At 37.7% G+C, this 22,416-nt stretch overlaps 1 protein-coding gene across 1 annotated transcript in view; it reads left to right on the forward strand.

Annotated features, from left to right (window-relative positions):
• Positions 1–244: 244 nt before the first annotated feature.
• Positions 245–22,416, forward strand: part of LOC115230328 — a gene marked incomplete at its 5' end in the record, with an annotated part of 28,665 nt that continues 6,493 nt past the window's right edge. The window contains 18 exons of the mRNA XM_029800531.2: positions 245–483; positions 2,596–2,727; positions 3,661–3,756; positions 5,548–5,718; positions 6,325–6,559; positions 8,124–8,214; positions 8,728–8,791; positions 10,434–10,595; positions 12,471–12,635; positions 13,083–13,244; positions 13,974–14,135; positions 14,857–15,021; positions 15,878–16,045; positions 16,414–16,569; positions 17,392–17,565; positions 18,316–18,598; positions 19,321–19,411; positions 20,120–20,216. Coding sequence (XP_029656391.2) covers positions 245–483; positions 2,596–2,727; positions 3,661–3,756; positions 5,548–5,718; positions 6,325–6,559; positions 8,124–8,214; positions 8,728–8,791; positions 10,434–10,595; positions 12,471–12,635; positions 13,083–13,244; positions 13,974–14,135; positions 14,857–15,021; positions 15,878–16,045; positions 16,414–16,569; positions 17,392–17,565; positions 18,316–18,598; positions 19,321–19,411; positions 20,120–20,216 — 2,813 coding nt within the window. The remainder of the gene's footprint in view (positions 484–2,595; positions 2,728–3,660; positions 3,757–5,547; positions 5,719–6,324; positions 6,560–8,123; positions 8,215–8,727; positions 8,792–10,433; positions 10,596–12,470; positions 12,636–13,082; positions 13,245–13,973; positions 14,136–14,856; positions 15,022–15,877; positions 16,046–16,413; positions 16,570–17,391; positions 17,566–18,315; positions 18,599–19,320; positions 19,412–20,119; positions 20,217–22,416) is intronic.

Consider the following 22,416-nt stretch of genomic DNA (forward strand, 5'->3'; position numbering starts at 1 on the left):
TAATCCCTCTATCCTCTCTCTCTCTATATATCTATCTACTATCTATCTATCATCTATCTATCTATCTATTTATCTATCTATCCATCTATCTATCCATTGTTTATCTATCTATCTATCTATCTATCTATCTATCTATCTATTTATCTATCTATCCATCTATCTATCCATTTGTTTATCTATCTATCTATCTATCTATCTATCTATCTATCTATCTATCTATCTATTCATCTCTCTATCTTTACAGCCTTGTTGTGTCCCTTGGCAAAAGTTTCTCTGGGCTCATCAGCAGTTTCAAAATATGGAATGGTATATCACCCAATCCACTGCAAACCAAAAACTTGGTTGTGGGACCTCTAGGTACACTAGCCCAGGGATGGACTAATTTAATTCTTGGAAAAAGCATAAAAAAACTGTCTCCCAGCTACTTCAATGAAACAATCTGTAATTATGGATTTTACGATGAGAGCTGTTCATCCAAACTAGGTAAGTTTAAATATATATGTTATATTGGTGTGTGCGTGTTTGTGTATTAGCTTCTATTTACTTCACCTTTTTATGCTAGCATGTGTTAGATGAGTCGTCCTTATGACCCTTGGGGGTCAACATAAGATATCATTGTTAAAATTTGTGTGCAATAAAATGGTTATACTTCTACAATACGCAATATATTTTAGCAAATTTTTGTAACAGTTAATGCAGGCGCGTGGCTTAGTGGTTAGGGTGTCAGCTTCATGATCGTAGGATTGTGGTTTCGATTCCTGGACCGGGCGATGCGTTGTGTTCTTGAGCAAAACACTTCATTCACGTTGCTCTAGTTCACTCAGCTGGCAAAAATGAGTAACACTGCGACGGACTGGCGTTCCGTCCAGCTGGGGAACACATATGCCATTGAAACCAGGAAACCGGGGCCACGAGCCTGGCTAGGCTTTAAAAGGGCGCATTAATTTTGTGGAGGCGCGTGGCTTAGTGGTTAGGGTGTCAGCATCATGATCGTAAGATTGTGGTTTCGATTCCTGGACTGGGAGACATGTGCTCTTGAGCAAAACACTTCATTCACGTTGCTCCAGTCCACTCAGCTGGCAAAAATGAGTAACGCTGCGATGGACTGGCGTCCCGTCCAGCTGGGGAACACATACACCATTGAAACCAGGAAACCGGGCCTATGAGCATGGCTAGGCTTTAAAGGGCACATTTATTATTATTTTATAACAGTTACTTACAATATTGAATTCTACACAATGCTGGCAGAATTGTTAGCCAGCAGGTCAAAATGCCACTAAGCATTTCATCTGTCTTTATGGTCGGAGTTCAGATTCTGCTAGGGTCGACTTTGCTTTTCATCCTTTTAGGGTTGATAAAATGTGTACCATTTGAGCACTGGGATTGATGTAATCAACTTAACCCTTCCTCAAAATTGCTGATCTTGTGACAAAATTTGAAACCAATATTAAATTCATCATCATCATTTAACGTCCGCTTTCCATGCTAGCATGGGTTGGATGATCTGACTGAGGACTGGTGAACCAGATGGCTGCATCAGGCTCCAATCTTGATCTGGCAGAGTTTCTACAGCTGGATGCCCTTCCTAACGCCAACCACTCCGAGAGTGTAGTGGGTGCTTTTACGTGCCACCTGTACGAGGGCTGGCAACAGCCACGTTCAAATGGTGTTTTTTACATGCCCCCTGCACAGGAGCCAGTCCAGCGGCACTGGCAACGGCCTTGCTCGAATGTTTTTTCACGTACCTCCGTCACAAGTGCCAGGAAGGCGATGTTGGTAATGATCACGCTCAAATGGTGCCAGTTAGCTGCTCTAACATCGATCATGCTTGGATGGTGCTCTTAGCGCTTCTCTAGCACAGATGCTAGTCATCGAATTATACAAATGTAGTAAGATATTTTTAAAGCATGAAATGGTTATGAGGCTCTACCTGAATAAAACAGGAATCAAAGAGGTCTTTTAGGTTAAAAATGAGGTTGATTTTACCTTTCATCCTTTTGGGGTCGATGAAATACATGTAGTAAAGATTGTTTGCCAACATAATATGGCAGTCCTGGTTTAGGACTAATGTTGCTGTAATTTAGCCCCAGGAGACATCGTCTCCAGCTGGCTGTACAACACAATCTGTGTCCTTATATTTTCGAACAAGGGAATCTAGCACCCCCACTCAGCTCAAAACAATATCTCTGTATCGTGATTTCTGGGTTATTTTCCTTCATCTGCCCAGAATGATTGTTCATCTAGAGGGTGGCGCTGCCAAATTCCCATTCGAAATATATAGTTTTCAAAGTGACATCGTCTAATGTTGAGACATCCTGGGGCTAAATTACAGCAACATTCGTCCTAAACCAGGACTGTCATGTTATGTTGGTAAATGATCTTTACTACAGAGTACTGTTGCTGAATATCTCACATTGTGAGATTTAGAAACAGCAATTTTCTAAAATAAGTACCAGTTGAGGACATAATAGACCACTTCCTCCAAACTTCCTGACATTGTGGCAAAATTTGAAATCAGTCTATTGTTTTACTTATTTATATTATTATTTTTATTGTTGTTATTGTTATTCTTTTCTGTTTTTCTTTTTGCTGAAGATAAAACCAAACCAAAGTTCACAACCTGTTCTCAGAAGGACATCTTCTTTGTCAGCAAGGGCAGTTTGGCAGAAGGTATACCGCTACCCAAACCGACAGGTGTGGGAAAAATTACTTCGTCTCTTAACGAAGGTAAGAATCTAATTTCAGTGACCTATAAATCAATTATTGATGTCTCCTGCAAACATTGGTGCTTGTAAGAGAGGATGGGTAGTAGTAGTTGTGGTGCTGGAAGCTGCACTGGTATTGGTATTGATGGTGCAGGTAGTGTGATGATGATGATGATGATGATGGTAATGATGGTGGGGAGTGGTTGTTGCAGTGGTGTTGTGGTATTGGTGATGGTGGTGGTGGTGGTGGTGGCAGTGATGGTGGCCCCAGGACTTATTCTTTGTAAGCCCAGTACTTATTCTATTGGACTCTTTTGCCGAACTGTTAAGTGACGGGGACGTAAACACACCAGCATCGGTTGTCAAGCTATGCTAGGTTACGGGGACGTAGACACACAAACACAAACACACACACATATACATATATATATGTATATATATATATATATATATATATATATATATATATATATATATACATACATATATAGGACAGGGTTCTTTCAGTTTCCGTCTACCAAATCCACTCACAAGGCATTGATCGGCCCGGGCCTATAGCAGAAGACACTTGCCCAAGGTGCCATGCAGCGGGACTGAACCCGGAACCATGTGGTTGGTTAGCAAGCTACTTACCTCACAGCCACTCCTGCACCTGTCATGATAACTTTCTTTATAGGCCACACTGGGCTGAACACAGAGGGGACAAATACAAATGTAGAGCTTTTCTTTTCGAAAAAGAGAAAAAAAGGAGGAAAAATAAGAAAAAAAGTAAAATTCCGATAAAAAGGGATTGGGGGGAAAAAAAAATGATCAAAAAGGATTGTGTATCACAGAAGAATTTTAAAAATGTAAAAAGTAAGATTAGGTTTATCCATGGAAAGAAAAGCCTATGGAAAAGACCACGGTAACTTACATGTCATGATAACCTTTAGTAAACTATGACTTTCTCTTTCAGATGCTACATACACATGGGGTGTATATTCTGTAATCTACGTACTCAAAGACAATTTCGATAATTATGATACATGTCGCTCAAAACTGTATGTCCAATGTGAGTTACCTACCTTTGCTATTCTTTTTTGTTGTTGCTATCTATCTATTATCTATCTATCTATCTATCTATCTATCTATCTATCTATCTATCTATCTACCTATCTATTATCTATATCTATCTACTAACTATCATCTACCTATCTATCTATCTATTATCTATCTATCTATCTATCTATCTATCTATCTATCCTCTCTATCTATCTATCATTTCTGTCTGATAACGATCCCTATTGATCAATTTTTTTTTTTTTTTTTCTCTCCCCTATTTTATCTAACCCCCTTTTTATGTCTCTTCTCTCCTTTCTATCTTTTATCTAACTTCCCCCTTCCTTTTTTTTTTTTTTTTAAACATCAAAAGAAAAGCTCTACCTTGTAATTCTTTCTATTTCTATCTACCTGTGTGGCTAACAAAAACTATCATCTATCTATACTGTCTATCTATCTATCTACCTATCTACCTGTCTATCTATCTATCTATCTATCTATCTATCTATCTATCTATCTATCTATCTATCTATCTACCTATCTATCTATCTATTCTATTGTGTAACGATCCCTATTGATCAATTTTTTTTTTTTTTTTTTTCTCTCTCCCCTTTTTTTTTTAACCCCCCTTTTTTTGTCCTCTTTCTCTCCTTTTACGATCCCTTTTGATCGAAAACTCCCCCTTCCTTTTTTTTTTTTTTAAACCTTCAAAAGCAAAAGCTCTCTTGTAATTTGTTCTATTTGTGTGCAGCCTGTGTGATACAAAGAAACAATCTATCTATCTACCTGTCTATCTATCTATCTACCTATCTATCTATCTATCTATCTATTATCTATCTATCTATCTATCTATCTATTATCTTTCTATCTTTTCATCCTTTTGGGGTTGATAAAATAAGTACCAGTTGAACATTACCTCTTCCTCCAAAATTGCTGGCCTTGTGCCAAAATATTTGAAACCAATTTATATCAGATTTATCATTTAATGAATTATCTAAAATTCATAGTAATTATCATCATTATACAATATGTATGCACAGACATGCACGCACATGCACACCACACACACACCACACACACACACACACACACATCATTCATGTCTTTATTGCCCACAAGGGGCTAAACATAGAGGCGACAAACAAGGACAGAGAATGGGATTAAGTCAATAACATCGATCCCGAAATACCTAGACCCCGAAATGATGAAAGGCATAGTTGACCTCGGTGGAATTTGTACTCAGAACGTAGCGGTAGACGAAATACCTATTTCTTTATTACCCACAAGGGGATATACACAGAGGGGACAAACAAGGACAGACAAATGGATTAAATCGATTATATCGACCCCAGTGCATAACTGGTACTGATTTAATCGATCCCGAAATGATGAAAGGCAAAGTCGACCTCTGTGGAATTTGAACTCAGAACGTAACGGCAGACAAAATACCGCTAAGCATTTCGCCTGGCGTGCTATCGTTTCTGCCAGCCCCCCCCCACACACCATTTAGCTCGCAGGGGGCTAAACATAGAAGGGACAAACAAGAACAGACAAAGGGATTAAGTCAATTACAATGGCCCCAGTGTATAACTGGTACTTATTTAATCGACCCCAAAAGAATGAAAAGCAAAGCCGACCTTGGTGAAATTTGAACTCAGAACGTAACGGCAGATGAAATACCGCTAAGCATTTCGCCCGGCATGCTATCTTTTCTGCCAGCTCACACACACCACACACACACCAGTTTTATCTTACCTTTTCCTGAATTTCTGACCTTGATGTTTCTAATTTCTGCTAATTTCAGATGGAATCTGTGAATATCAACCGAGTTTGGACTGTTCCAATACGACACAAAGTTGTTATCCCCCTTGCAATTCAAGCCTTTCATTTCCTCAAGACAACATGGTCTGTGGTAAACTTGGTACCTATGACTGGAGGAACCCATTTGTGAAACAAAAATTCCCATCTTGTGGACGTAAGTAATGCTTCTACTTCTTTTTGTCTATATTCTCATCATTTTTTATCAGCATCCAACTCTTCTTTCACTCCTCCCCTTCAAGCTCTTTTACTCTTTACTCTTTTACTTGTATCAGTCATTTGACTGCGGCCATGCTGGAGCACCGCCTTTAGTCGAGCAAATCGACCCCCGGGACTTATTCTTTTGTAAGCCCAGCACTTATTCTATCGGTCTCTTTTGCCAAACCGCTAAATAACGGGGACATAAAAACACCAGCATCGGTTGTCAAGCAATGCAAGGGGCACAAACACAGACACACAAACACACACATACATATATATATATATATACATATATACGACGGGCTTCTTTCAGTTTCCGTCTACCAAATCCACTCACAAGGCTTTGGTCGGCCTGAGGCTATAGTAGAAGACACTTGCCCAAGGTGCCACGCAGTGGGACTGAACCCAGGACCATGTGGTTGGTAAACAAGCTACTTACCACACAGCCACTCCTGTGCCTATTCACATTCTTTCTCTCTTTCCTTGTGTTTTTCCTCTCCCATCTCCCACTATGTCAAAATACGCATGCGTTTATAAACAGTATTTTTTGTTTCTTTTCCAGCAAGAACCGAGGGATTGGTAAACCTCACCGTCAATTTCCAAAATGTGTCTGATTCAAGTTGCGATAGCAGTTTCGAAGCAGAGTTAAAAACACTTATTATAAAGGTGACAAAGAATGCTGATAAAGTATGGCCTGGACTTTGTGTAGATCAGAGTTGTTCAAATATAAATGCTGTTGTTGATTGTCAAAATGATGGCAAAACAGCAAATATTGTCATGACAGTGAAGAATGTTAAGTAAGTCAACTATTAATATTATATTTTTTGTTATTATTGGGTTGTCCGGAAAGTTCGTGCCGATTTTTAAAGGAAAGGAAAAGGTCAATAAATACTTGCCATTACATTTTTTAATCAACCAAATATGAACCATTTTGTTGCACAATGCGTCTCCATCTTTCCTTTAACTTGAAAATACCCTCTTCCCAGAATTGAGGTGGTTTAATGGCAAAGATTTCATCAAGGTATCTTTTTACGTCATTCAAGGAATTGAATTTTTTACCATTAAGACTATTCTGGAGAGACCTGAATAAGTGGAAATCCGAAGGAGCAATATCTGGTGAATATGGAGGGTGGGGTAAAACATGCCAGCCGAGCTGCAGCAATTTTTGTCTGGTTCCCAAAGCATCAAAGTGCCGAAAATGAATTTTCTTATCTTCCATTTTAAAGGGTTACAGAATTAACACAGGTAATAAGGAACATAACCCTTCTTGCACGAAAATATAGCTTAAACTGTGCTCTAAATGGAGATATAGTCAAATCCTATGTTATGGACTCAACCATGTTCTAAAATAAGTCGAAAGGTAAACTACTATAAATCGGCCCTAACTTTCCGGACAACCCAATATTTAGAACCCAATATTTAGGTATTGAGCTGGCAGAGCTGTTACCATGTTGGGAAAAATGCTTTACATTCAGAGTTCAAATTTTGTCAAGGTCAACTTTGCCTTTCATTCTTTCAAGATTGATAAAATATGTACCATTTGGGCATTGGAGTCTCAGTAATTGACTTCCTGCTCCACTCAAAAACTGCTGACCCATATTATCATCATTATTTGTTGTGGCACATAAAAAGCACCATTCAAATGTTGGGCCTCATGGGGACAGTGACAGGTGACCAAGACCACTGGTTTTATACTGTGCTTGTGTAACTTGTCAAGCCAAGTGAGACTGTAGCCATGGCTGACGCTGGTGTCAGGTCAATGGCACCCGTGCAAGTGGCATGTGGAAAACACCCACAACATTCTCAGAGTGGTTGGCATTAAGAAGGGCATCCAGCCGTAAGAAACCTTGCCAAACCAGATCGGAATCTGGTGCAGGTCCCTGGCTTACTAGTTTCCAGTCAAATCATCCGTTAAGTTATGGGGACGTAAACACACCAGCATCAGTTGTCAAGCGATGTTGGGGGGAAAACACAGACACCAAACATATACACAAACATACATTCATGCATATATATAACATATATATATATATATATATATATATATATATATATATATATACATATATATACATTATATATATACATACATATACATATATATATATATATATAGATATATATATATATAATATATATATATATATATATATATTAAAATAATTATTAAATTAAATATTTATAAATTAAGCTTGGTCTGCAGTCTACAGACCTCTATTCAGTCTAGGTAGGACTACAAAAAAATACATGGGAGTTGTCCTTTGTCTCATGAATATTTAACCAATACAAAAGAAAAAAAAAGCCACAAGTCATATGATCCACAAATATATGATATTTTCACTTATTACTTTATTTTCCCAGGGCCAAACTGAAGGATGCTACTACTGGCACAGTAGAGGACACGGAACAAATCCTAAAATTCATGCTAAGAAAAATAGCAGTAGATAAAAAGGTATGCATGTATTTCTATTGGAAATCTTCTTTATATATAAAAATGTAGTTGTGTGTCTGTCTCCACCGATTTAGATTCCTAACTACTCCCACAATTTCCGGTGCAGTTTAACCAAAAGCGAGTATCTTATAGTCATGATTCATATCGAGCCCTTCTGGGTATTAGCATGCGTCTACAATGAGTCTACGATTTAAAAAAAAAATACCATAATTTTTCCGCAATTTTAATGCATTTTCGCTCGGTTTATATAAGGGAAGTAACTCTCTAAAAATGTATTATTAAATCTCAGAACGTAAAAAGCTACAGTAACAACCCCCTCCCCTTTGTGGTTAGCCATATTGAGATGGCTATTATACTTTACATCTCTAAAAATGCTTATATAGTTATTTCCCTTACAAACCCGAGCAACGCCGGGCGATACTGCTAGTTTGAATATATGAGCATTTGCATGCTGTTTTCTCCTCCTTTCTGTATATATAAGCATCTGACCTCTTTTCCCTTTTTTTTTACAAGGTCACAGTTGACACCGAGAAGGACTATTGTAAGATGGGCTCTGAACGTGTTGGAGATTTGTGTAGTAAGTATTTCACTTCCTCTCTCTTTATTTTTCTCTCTCTTTATATACAGTGTGTATGTGTGTGTGTATGTGTGTGTGTGTGTGTGTGTGTGTGTGTGTGTGTACACATGTATATATATATATATCCTACCATACATTTCATTTCAAAAAGAAACCAAATAGGCTTATTTCACACACATACTACATACACACATACATACATATATATTCATACACACACTCACACATACACACACACACACATGTCTCTCTCTCTCTCCCTCTCTCTCTCTCTCTCTCTCTCTCTATATATATATATATATATATATAGGGAGAGTTTACGAAAAAAAACAAAAAACGAAGACAGGTGGTGTACAAAACAAACAGATGTATTAGTATAACGCTCAGGAATAGAAAAAGTCTTTTACGTTTCGAGCCTACGCTCTTCTACAGAAAGGGACACAGAAAAAAAAAGGAGAGAAAAAAATGTGTGTAGTGGCTAACGATGAATCATGGCGACTAGTGCCGGACAGAAGGGTCACAGTGTAATATATATATATATTATATATGTTACACTGTACTAAGGTGTAGTGATAATAAAAACCAGTTGTTAGGATTCGTTAGAATTTACAATATTACTGATCAAATGGTTTACAATGTGTGTGTGTGTGTGTTTGTGTGTGTTAGTGTGTGAGCATGTGTGTGTGTGTGGTGTGTGTGTGTGTGTGTGTGTGTGTGTTTGTGTGTGTGTGAGTGTGTGTGTCTTCATAGTTAGAAAGACAACAGAGTACATGTAGAAAAAACAATACTGGAGAGTCAGTTCCTAATTTATTAACTTGGCTCACACATGGCCATATTTTACAACCCAAGGCAGGTAATGTTTCTAGTTCTTTGGCCCAGATTGCATAATTTGGACATAATTTGGACATAATTTGGACAAACCTTCATTGAAACACATGTAAGATGGTGTAATTATTTATTATCTGTCATTAAACTTCTTCCTCTCTTCTGTTTATCCCTTAAGCAAGTTTCTCATATTCAACTAATACTCATATTCTTTCGTCTGTATTTTGAATTTAATTTAATCTAATTTAATTATTACAATATTTAGATGTAGTAAGAGAAATGTGTACAGCATAAACAAGTTTATCATATATTTTTAGAAGTGTTTGAATAATTTTCAACACTCTCTTTACATGTATATCTTTATATATAAAAGTGAGGTTGTGTGCTGTCTGTCCCCTACGATTTAGATTCCTAACTACTCCCACATTTTGCGGTGCAGTTTAACCAAAACCGGGTATCTTATAGTCGTGATTCATATCGAGCCCTTCTGGGTATTAGCGCGCATCTACGATGTGTATACGATATGTCTACGATGTGTCTACGATTTAAAAAAAAAATTACCATCAATTTTTCCCATTTTTAATGCATTTTTGGCATATATAAGGGAAGTAACTCTCTAAAAATTTATTATTAAATCTCAGAACGTAAAAAACTACAGTAACACCCCCCCTTTTTTGGTTAGCCATATTGAGATGGCTATTATATTTTACATCTCTAAAAATGCTTATATAGTTATTTCCCTTACAAACCCGAGCAACGCCGGGCGATACTGCTAGTATTAAATAAATTTTGCTTCATATTTTTTTGTTTTAAATAGTTGCCTGCACTCCTGGTATGTTCTATCACACAAGAACCGAAGCTTGTCACTTGTGTTCATTGGGCTTCTATCAAGATCAAAGTGAACAGACTTCATGTAAAAGTTGCCCCGGTGGTTACACAACAATGGCTAAAGGATCTCAGTCACTAAATGATTGTTCAGGTAAGTTTCAAACTCAACAATATCTTGATCTAATAGAAAAGAATTTTTTTTTAAAGGTAAAAGAAATAGTGTCATTTATCTTTTGTTTTATGCTTGTTTCAGTCACTGGACTGTGGCCATGCTGGGGCATCACCTTCAAAGGTTTGAGTGATCAAGTCGACCCCAGTACTTACTTTAAATCAATTATTTATTCTATAAGTGTCTTTTGCCAAGCTGCTAAGTCATAGAGATATAAACAAACCAACACCTGTTTTCAAGAGGTGGGAGAATAAACACATACACATACATGTATACATACATGTACAGATACACATATACAGGCTTCTTTCAGTTTCCATCTATCAAATTCACTCATGAAGCAATGAGTGGCTCAGGACTGGCCATAGTTTTGTGAGTGAATTTGATAGCAACATACTGTAGGTGCTGTGCAGTCTCACTGTACAGCACTAAGGACAAACAATGCAACTGGCACACACCCATGCCTGCAAATGATGATAGCACTCTCTCTCTCTCCTCTCTCTCTTTCTCTCTCTCTTTCTACTGTGCCCACACATTTACTATGACCTTTTTCACAGTGCAGCAAAATTTTTTACACCACAGGAATCTATCATTGACACTTTAGTATTCTAGAAGATAATAAAATGGATAGATAGATAGATAGATACTCTTTTGCTCTTTTACTTGTTTCAGTCATTTGGCTGTGGCCATGCTGGAGCACCACCTTTAGTCGAGCAAATCGACCCCAGGACTTATTCTTTGTAAGCCTAGTCCTTATTCTATCAGTCTCTTTTGCTGAACCGCTAAGTTATGGGGACGTAAACACACCAGCATCGGTTGTCAAGCGATGTTTGGGGGACAAACACAGACACACAAATACACACACACACACACACACAACACACACACACACACACACACATATATATATATATATATATATATATATATACAAAATGAGAAAATGGAGAAATATATTTAAATCAATCATCAACTACCAGATAATACCGAATCATATACTTTATTAAAACACTACACAATAGCAATGAGATTAGACATTAATACAGTACAATAATTACAAACAATATGGTGAGATATAACTAAATAAATATAACAAGATCTAAAAATACATTTACAGGAGGGTTGAATTTACAACCCCTATCTCATTTTATGTATATATATATATATATATATATATATATATATATATATATATATATATATATATATATATGTATGTATATGCATATATACGACAGGCTTCTTTCAGTTTCTGTCTCCCAAATCCACTCACAAGGCTTTGGTCAGCCTGAGGCTATAGTAGAAGACACTCGCCCAAGGTGCCACACCACGCAATGGGACTGAACCCGGAACCATGTGGTTAGTAAGCAAGCTACTTACCACACAGCCACATGAAAAAGTATTGCCCTAAGATGTGTGTATTTAATCACTCGGTAAATAGTGAAAGTGGAAGTGAAATTCAAACAAATGCTATTGGCATATTCACACATATACATACACATCCTCAAATATACACAAACCCTCCAATTATCTTGGGCACACATACATGCACAGCTAACTTGTCTATGTACAATAGCATCTGTATGTATGTGACTGTGCATATTTGTGTACATGCCAGTATTGTTCACTTGCACCTCTCTCTCTCTCTCCCTAACTCTCCCTCTCACTCTTTCTATCACACACATACTTTTACTCTCACCTTTTTATATGATGTCAAATTTTTTACACCACAGGAATCTATCACTAGCACTTTGATACTATAGATTATTAAGTATCAAAGTCTTTCAGTGTACATGTACAACCTATTCATTGCTATTCTATCCCAGTGTATTTATACATTCTCTGTTCTATTTGCAGTGCTGTCGTGTCCAGTGGGTAGCTCTTACAACAGTTCCACTCAGAATTGTATGGAATGCCCGAAAGGGTTCTATCAAAACAAAGTTGGTCAGACTTATTGTGTACCTTGCCCATTGGGACAGGACACTCCAGATGTTGGGGCCATTTCAGAGAGCAATTGCAACAGTAAGTAGTGTTCTCTCCACCTTTGTCATCATCATCATCATCATCATCCCTCTATTCATTGTACAGTTAAATGCTTTCTGTCATCACTTGTGAATTCGTGTATGCGCATTTGTGTTGGGTTTGTGATGAATCTATCACACACACATGCACATACACCTACACACATACACACACACACAAACACAAAAATCTGGTGTGAAACCCAGCCTTACCAGCTCTGGTCAAACTGTCCAACCCATGCCAGTATGGACAGCAGACAATAAATGATGACGATGATGAGGAGGAGGAGGATGATGTACATAGCATCTCATTTATAATTCATCTTGTATGTTGTGTACAATATAAAAATAAATGCTGCACCATTTTTTTCTTGTTATTGTTTCCTTCTACAATTAAATATTCAGCTCTTAACACCTGTTCCTCTTATTGTTGTCATTGTTATTGCAGAAGCCGTATGTCAATCTGGGAGTCAAAGGATCAATGGAAAATGTGAGTTATGTCCGCTGGGTTTCTTTAGAAGATGGTATATCGATGACAAGTGTATACCTTGCCCTAGGGGAACCACAACAAATGTTGTCGGAGGCAAGAAACTATCCGACTGTACTATACGTAAGTGAACTTTTCCAATAACCTTGTTTTATAAGCCTTAGAATTACAGTAGCATTTCAGACTCTCTCATCATTGATGTATAATTGTCATCATCCATCCATTTTTGCTGCAATCTATTCATGGGAGGCTTCTCCTCCATTTGGTCTTATCAGAAGTAACCATTACTAAACTGTCCTGTGGAATTCCCATGAGTGACCAAATAAGATTATGAGTATTATCCAACCATTGTGTTCCTATATAAGTTTCTGTTGATTCACCACAATCAACAACATACAAGACTCAGTTCTATATTTAAATATACATACATGCATACATGTACATATATATGTATATACAAATGCATATATGGGTACAGGACGTAAAAAAAACGTAAACAACAGGAAATACGATAACATGGTAAACAAACTTTTTTTGCGAATAGCGAAAAAAACAAATAGAAAAACAAGACAGGCAACATAAAGAACAATCCCTTCATCAGTTGTCCCCTATTTTATCGACCCCGCATATATATATATGTGTGTGTGTGTGTGTGTGTGAAGCCATTATCATCGAAGATTAAAATGACTTACTGTTCAATAAAATACTCTGTACATATTATTACTGTTCAATAAAATACTCTGTACATATTATTACTGTTCAATAAAATACTCTGTACATATTATTTCGATATGCATTTATGTGTATGTGCTTCTATGATCATTACTTTATCTGTCTATTCATTATTTGCAGCTCCTTGTAAACCTGGTGAATACCTTGATATACAAACTGTCACTTGTACGAAATGCAAAGCAGGAACATACCAAGATAGGACAAACCAAATGAGCTGTGTGCCATGCCCCGGGGGGACCTGGACGAAAGAGAATGGTGCCACCAGTGAAACTGATTGTAAATGTAAGTACAAGGATCCACTTTGGTTTGTTTGGTCAGGACAAATATATATTTACCAGACCCCTCTGGCACCTGTGCAGGTGGCACGTAAAAAACACCCACTACACTCGCGGAGTGGTTGGCGTTAGGAAGGGCATCCAGCTGTAGAAACACTGCCAGACTAGACTGGAGCCTGGGGCAGTCCCGAGCTCCCCAGACCCCGGTCGAAACCGTCCAACCCGTGCTAGCGCGGAAAACGGACGTTAAATGATGATGATGATGATGATGATGATGATACACACACACATGCACACATACATAGACACATACACATACACACAAGCACATGCACACACACATACACACATACACACATACACACATACACACACACAAATATACTTGCACATATATATATTCTGATTGCTTACTCATTGTATTGATCATGAGAGTGCTTGTATGAAGTCAACTGACTCGCTAGAAATAACAGCCAAACCCTCTTCACATCACTGCCTAATGCCTTCGAAAAGAATTACGTGTTAGATAATGAAGTCTTGGATGCAAAGAAGTTTTACAATGAACTAATATTGAACTCTAAAAAGCTGATAATAATTGCAGCTAATTATACTAAAGTACTAAAGTAGTGAACCACAAAGCAGGATAGGCACCCACTGTGGTCACTAGTTCTGCTAAAAATAGCAATCAAGTTTTCTCCTCAATCACACTAATTTTTTTTTATTTCTAGTATATTGTAAACCCGGCTTTTACATGTCAAGTGACTCAAAATGTTTACCGTGTCCCCGAGGGTTCTTCAAAGAACAATCAGGCAACACAGCATGTACCAAATGTCCCCAGGAAGATAGAACAACAGCTAGAGAAGGAACTGTTTATTCCACAGATTGTTCTATTGGTAAGTACTTGATAGTTTGCCACTATATCAAAATTTGTTGACCATGTATCTCTATCATAAATAAAGGACTTTGAGAAAATACCCAGAGACACATTCTGCAAGAAAAACAAGTAGTTAAGGGTCCAAGAAATATTTTTTAATAATGGAAAGTATTCCTTCTATGTATGCATGCATGTATGTGTGGGTAAAGGCTTGGTTTTGCAGTTAAGTTCATTTTGCTACGATATGGTCTCAGGTTCAGTCCCACTTCATAGCAACCTGGGCAAATCCCTTCTACTATAATCTTAAGCTTACCAATTCTCTTAGAGTGAATTTGGTTGATGCCAGTGTTGCATAACTGGCACCTGTGCTGGTGGCACATAAAAAAGCACCCAGTGAACGTTGGGCCTCACAGAGGCAGTGGACAAGTGACCGAGACCTTTGACAACATACCGTGTGGAGAAGACCTGTGAAGCCAAATGAGATCATAATTGTGGCTGATGCCAATGTTACCTAACTGGCACCTATGCTGGTGGCATGCAAAAAGCACCCACTACACTCTTGGAGTGGTTTGCATTATGAAGGGCATCCAACTGTAAAAACACCATGCCAAATCAGACAGGAACCTTGTGCAGCTCTCCGGTTTGCCAGTTTTTAGTCAAACCGTCCAACCCATGCCAGCATGGAAAGCAGATGTTAAATGATGATGATGAAATTGTATGGGAGCTCATTGGAGTAGTAACAAAATAAAGGTTCGGTTTCAAATGACGAATAACTCTAGACTTTATTTCTTGAATTAATTTTTCATCTACTCTGTAAACACAAACGTTTACTTAACTAAATCTTTTTTCTCTCTCTTTTTCTCTTCCCACTACAGTATTATGTAAGCCAGGACACTACTTGAACACCAATGAGCAGAAGTGCTACCCATGTCCTGTGGGCTCCTACAAGACCACAACTAACCGTGACATTACTTGTGAGAGATGCCCTAAGGATAGGTCGACAGAAAATACTGGATCTCAGTCAGTTGCAGATTGTTCCGTAGGTAAGGACTAAAAAGAAAAACAAATACAACCTTCTTTAACACGGGGTCAAGGCAATTGACTTTACCCCCCCCCCCTAATTGCTGGCCATGTGCCAAAATTTGAAATCAATTCTTTTACTTGGTTCAGTCATATGACTGTGGCTATGCTCGAGCACCGCCTTTAGTCGAACAAATCGACCCCAGGACTTATTATTTGTAAGCCTAGTACTTATTCTATCGGTCCCTTCTTGCTGAGCTGCTAAGTTACGGAGACGTAAATATAGATAACGCATGATTAATTCAAAACATCGTGAATAAATAAGCATTATATTTGACATAGTAATCTGAATGTTAACGAGTTAATTATTAATTTCATTTATTTGTAACAGTGATGTGTAAAGCAGGGACCTACATCACACCATCTGGTTGCAAAGAATGTGCCAAATCCTATTATCAACCAAAACCAAAAATGACTGAATGCATTCCTTGCGGTGTGGACAAAACAACTTATGAAACGGGAGCCACTTCGAAGTTGCAATGTTTACGTAAGTTTTTAAATTTATGTATTCCGAGACAATGTTGCTAAGATTATGTTTGTTTTGTTGTAAGAACGAAGATTATCATTATCATGTACACATTCACAAACACAAATGTGTGTATGTGTACATGATAATGTGTGCGTGGGTATATATATATATATATATATATATATATATACCATAAATTCTTGAGCATAGTTCGCCCTTGAGTATAATACGCAGGGGATTTTTAGGGGGCGGTACCTCTGAAAAGCCTAAACCTTGTGTATAATACGCACCCGTTCTCTAACTTGAGCCAAGGGGGTCTATATAATGTCCTTGGTTTGTAAAAATGTATACGGTAACGTCCTTTATTATTATTGTATATATAACATAATGCAAACGTGTAGCTTTTTTGTGCATTTTGTTTGCAGAAAATAAAGAAATAACAGTAATAACGATTAATAAATGTTGTTTACTGCAAGTTATGGATGATTCTTTTATGACTTCATTGCTTTCAGGCTTAGCTTAAGTATTTTCGCCCCCGACATCACAAAATGAGTCTGAATAAAAATTGCTGGACAGCAAATAGAGACTCGGACATTGCTTAGAAAATATTTTTCATTTTTAACCTCGTGTATAATACGCACTAGGGATTTTGGGAAAAAAAATGCAGATTATACTCGAGGATTTACAGTATATATATATAGACACACACACACATATGCATATAAGAGAAATATATGATAAAATTTATTTAACTGTTGGAAATTCTTATTTAACAATTCTGCCAGCTTGCCATCTTTCATTGTAGCTTATAATAAAAGCTATCTTATGTTTTCATTACAGATGTCTGTCCTCAAGGAGAAGCTTTGAACTATAACACATCCCTGTGTACCAAGTGTTTAAGTGGATATTATGGGGACCGTCAAACTTCTCAGTACTGTGTCAAATGCCCAACAGGGAAGACAACCATCGGAACTGGTGAAGAGTCTCCCAGCAAATGTATTGAAATACCTGACAGTAAGTAGCAGATATTCTGTTGTTGGTCGATATTTCAGTAGAGTTTGTTGCTTTATTTTATTTTCTTCTCTCTTTATCTCATACTCTTTCCCTTTTGCTCTTTCTCTCTCTCTCTCTCTATCTCTTTCACACTTTCACTTTCTCCATATATCAATTTACAATCACACATATTTACATTCGCGTTTATGACACTACCAGTGAAGCTTTATGCCATTTAAGGGCGTTTCGTTTCTGATTTGCATACACACACACACACACACACACCACACACACACACACACACACACACACACACACACACACACACACACACACACACATACACCACACATAGATACATATGACAGGCTTCTTTCAGTTTCCGTCTACCAAATCCACTCACCAGGCTTTGGTCAGCCCGAGGCTATAGTAGAAGGCACTTGCCCAAGGTACCACGCAGCGGGACTGAACCCAGAACCGTGTGGTTGGGAAGCAAACTTAAGGCAGCCAACTGACAAACTGGAATGCTTACTTTGTGTTCTGAGACCAAATTTCACAAAGGGAACAGTTGAGGGTTAGTAACAGGAAAGGCATCCAACCTGCCCCATGCAACCTTAGATGAGTGGACACTAAAATTGATACATGATTAATCCAAAATAATGTGAATAAATAAGTATAATCTTTGACCGAATAATCTGAATGCTGATGAGTTAATCCACCTTCTTTAATCTCTGTTTCTTTCTCTTTCTTTCTCTTAATTTTCAAAACAAGCTATGGCACAGGGTGAAAGTTCGTCTGTGACACTTTACATAAAATTCAGGTTTCATCTTCCACATTGCGACACTCAACGAAGCCAGCAGCTGTACGAACACCTCATTACCGATCTTGTCCGAGACAACTTGATCACCTTAGGCAAAACATGGCAGGGACTGTGTTCAAATAAATGCAAATCCCTACAGACTCGAGTGAAATGCATCGGTACAAATACGAACCAAGCTAATGCGCAGGACCTTAAAGAACCAGTAGACGTCATTGTTGTAATTACTGATGTGAAGTAAGGACCATTTTTAATGCCTTTTATCGTTTATTTTTTACTTGTTTCAATCATTAGACTGTGGCCATGCTGGAGCACTGCCTGAAGAATTTAAGTAGAATGAAGCGACCCCAGTACTCATTTTTTTTTTCAGACCTGGTACTTATTGTATTAGGCTCATTAGCTGAACTGCTAAGTTACTGGGGTGTAAACAAACCAATACTGGTTGTCAAGCAGTGGTTGGGGACAAGCGAGCACTCTGCTGGTTATGATGACGAGGGTCCCAGCTGATATGATCAACGGAACAGCTTTCTCGTGAAATTAACGTGTAAGGGACTGAGCAATCCACAGACACGTGTACCCCTAACGTAGTTCTCAGGGAGATTCTGCGTGAGACAGAGTGTGACAAGGCTGGCCCTTTGAAATACAGGTACTACTCCTTTTTGCCAGCTGAGTGGACTGGAGCAACGTGAAATAAAGTTGTAGAAATGAGTTGCGACATCACTGGTGCCAAGCTGTATCAGCCTTTACCTTTCCTTTGGATGACATTGGTGGCATGGCGAGGGGAGACTGGTATGCATGGGCAGCTGCTGATCTTCCATAAACAACTTTGCCCAGACTTATGCCTTGGAGGGGAGCTTTCTAGGTGCAATCCCGTGGTCATTCACGACTGAAAAGGGGTCCCATAAAAAGTGTGTATTAATATATGGCTTAACTAATTTGCTTTTATTTTCCTTCTTTAGGTACACCTTATTTAACATTAAGGATAACATTACAGTCCTTGCGGCCAGTGTAATTGGTCAACATTGCTTAAAGTTATCAAGATACACTTTGGTAAGTTTGCATTCTGTAGCGATTTTCCTAACTCGAAACTCTACGAATCTTGTATCTTTTACTTGCTTCGCTCATTGGACTACAGCCATGCTAGGGCACTGCTTTGAAAGGTTTTAGTCAACTTCAACTAAATGAACTCAAGTACTTATTTTTGTTTGAAGTCTGGTACTTATTCTATCAGTCACTTTTGCCGAATTGCTAAGTTATGGGGACTTGAAAAATACATAAATTATCTTTACAATTTCCATACTTTTAAACTCCATATTGTAATGAGATTTTATGGACGGCCTACATATTCTTTTTCTTTTTTTGGTGGGTGGCGTTTTGCCGAATTGCTAAGTTATGGGGACTTGAAAAATACATAAATTATCTTTACAACTTCTATACTTTTAAACTCCATATTGTAATGAGATTTTATGGGCAGCCTACATATTCTTATTTTCTGGGTTTTTTTTTTTTTTTTACCGAATTGCTAAGTTATGGGGACTAGAAAAATACTTAAAATAATCTTTACAATTTCCATACTTTTAAACTCCATATTGTAATGAGATTTTATGGACACCTTACATATTCTTATTTTTTTTTTTACTTCCTAAATCATTGACTGTTCAATTAATTAGCTTCAAAGACTTCAATGATACTTTTTACTTAAGCCCTTATTATAAGAGGGGTTCGTTCTTGATGATAATTCTATTTTTTTGTTTTCAGATTGAACAAAATATAATACCTGTGGATGCTTGCCAAGTCAGCCTTTCGTGTTTCTGTGTTGATGGCCAGATACCAATCTATGGGAAATACATATGTGGTAGGTATTTTAGACATAATGTTTATCACATTAGAAATATCAGTATTTCTGATCTTTATATATAAAAGTGAGGTTGTGTGCTGTCTGTCTCCTACGATTTAGATTCCTAACTACTCCCATATTTTGCGGTGCAGTTTAACCAAAACCGGGTATCTTATAGTCGGGATTCATATCGAGCCCTTCTGGGTATTAGCGCGCGTCTACGATGAGTCTACGATTTAAAAAAAATTTACCATCATTTCTTTCCCATTTTAATGCATTTTTTCGCTATTATATAAGGGAAGTAACTCTCTAAAAATGTCTACGATGAGTCAACGATTTAAAAAAAATTTACCATAATTTTTTTTCCATTTTTAATGCATTTTTTTGCTATTTTTTGGCTATAACTCTAAAAATGCTTATATAGTTATTTCCCTTACAAACCCGAGCAACGCTGGGCGATGCTGCTAGTTCTCTCTAAAGGAGACTACGGCAGCGGTACTGGATATTAATAGTTATCGCCAAACTAAAATGGCAGTCCAGAAATATAGGACGAATGCTGCCGTTGATTAGCTCCAAGAGGCCATCGCCTCTAGCTACCTATGTGACACATGAACCTGTGTCCATTATAACCTTCGAACGTTATAATGGACACAATTTGGAAAATTCATAAATTCGTTATTATACTCTTTTACTCCTTTTTACTTGTTTCAGTCATTTGACTGTGGCCATGCTGGAGCTTTGCTTTTAGTCGAGCAAATTAACCCCAGGACTTGTTCTTTGTAAGCCTAGTCCTTATTCTATCGGTCTCTTTTGCCGAACCGCTAGGTAACGGGAGCGTAAACACACCAGCATTGGTCGTCAAGCGATGTTGGGAAGACAAATACAGACACACAACATATACACACGCACATATATATATATATATATATATATATAATATATATATATATACATATATACGACGGGCTTCTTTCAGTTTCCGTCTACCAAATCCACTCACAAGGCTTTGGTCGGCCCGAGGCTATAGTAGAAGACACTTGCCCAAGGTGCCATGCAGTGGGACTGAACCCGGAACCATGTGGTTGGTAAGCAGGCTACTTACCACACAGCCACTCCTATGCCTCATCATTTTTGTCATCATTGTCGTCATTGTTGTCGTCATCGTTACCATCATCATCATCATCATCATCATCATCATCATTTTTATTGTTCTAGTCACCGTCTCAGCATCCCTTTTCTCATGCTAGGACAGTTTGTCAAGGACAGGTGAGGTTGAGACAGAGGTCCACACTGGGTCCTCTGTGTGCCTCAGTATTGTTTCTCCTGGCTGGATGCCCTTCTTAAGGCCAGCTGCTGCATAAAGGGTATTGCCTGCTTCTTTAGGTAACAACAGTGAGATCACCAAGCACCTGCAGGACAAGATCCCTCAAACGAGTGGAGAATACACTGTCGGGATAATAAACTTGGATAGGGTGACAGATGTGGGATGTCTTGCTGAAGAGGTGAATCCAGGGTTGGCTCAAACATTCTACATACCCTGAGAAATAACAACAGTATTGAGCATTTTGATAAATATTTATTTAAAAAGATAATTGACTTATATACACGTGAAAAAATATTGTTTATATAAATAGCGTATAGAAAGTGAAATACAAGGAATGGTGTAGATTTGTAATAGCACTGCACATGCAAACATGTATATGTGTGTGTATGTTTATGTATATATATGTGTGTGTATGTGTGGGTATATATATATATAATATATATATATATACCCACACATGCACATTATGTATATATATATATTATATATAATATATATATATATATATATATATATTATATATATCTATATATATAAAGGCATGTGTATTATGCGAAGTCCACTCAGCTGGCAAAAATGAGTAATCCTGTGGCAGCCCAGTGTGCCATCCAGGTGGGGAACTTATATGCCATAAAACAAGGAAAGCAGCCCTTATGAGTTGGTATATATATATATATATATATATATATACCCACACATGCACATGATGTATATATATAATTATATATACATATATATATATATATATAATTATATATATATATGTGCGCGTGTGTGTGTGTTTGTGGATGCACGTGGCCTAGTGGTTAGAGAGATTCGTGGGTTCGAATCTCAGACCGGGCGATGTGTGTTTATGAGTGAAACACCTAAGCTCCTCACGGCTCCGGCAGAAGG

The sequence above is a fragment of the Octopus sinensis genome, unplaced genomic scaffold, assembly GCF_006345805.1.
Source record: "Octopus sinensis unplaced genomic scaffold, ASM634580v1 Contig15342, whole genome shotgun sequence".
Classification (NCBI taxonomy): domain Eukaryota; kingdom Metazoa; phylum Mollusca; class Cephalopoda; order Octopoda; family Octopodidae; genus Octopus; species Octopus sinensis.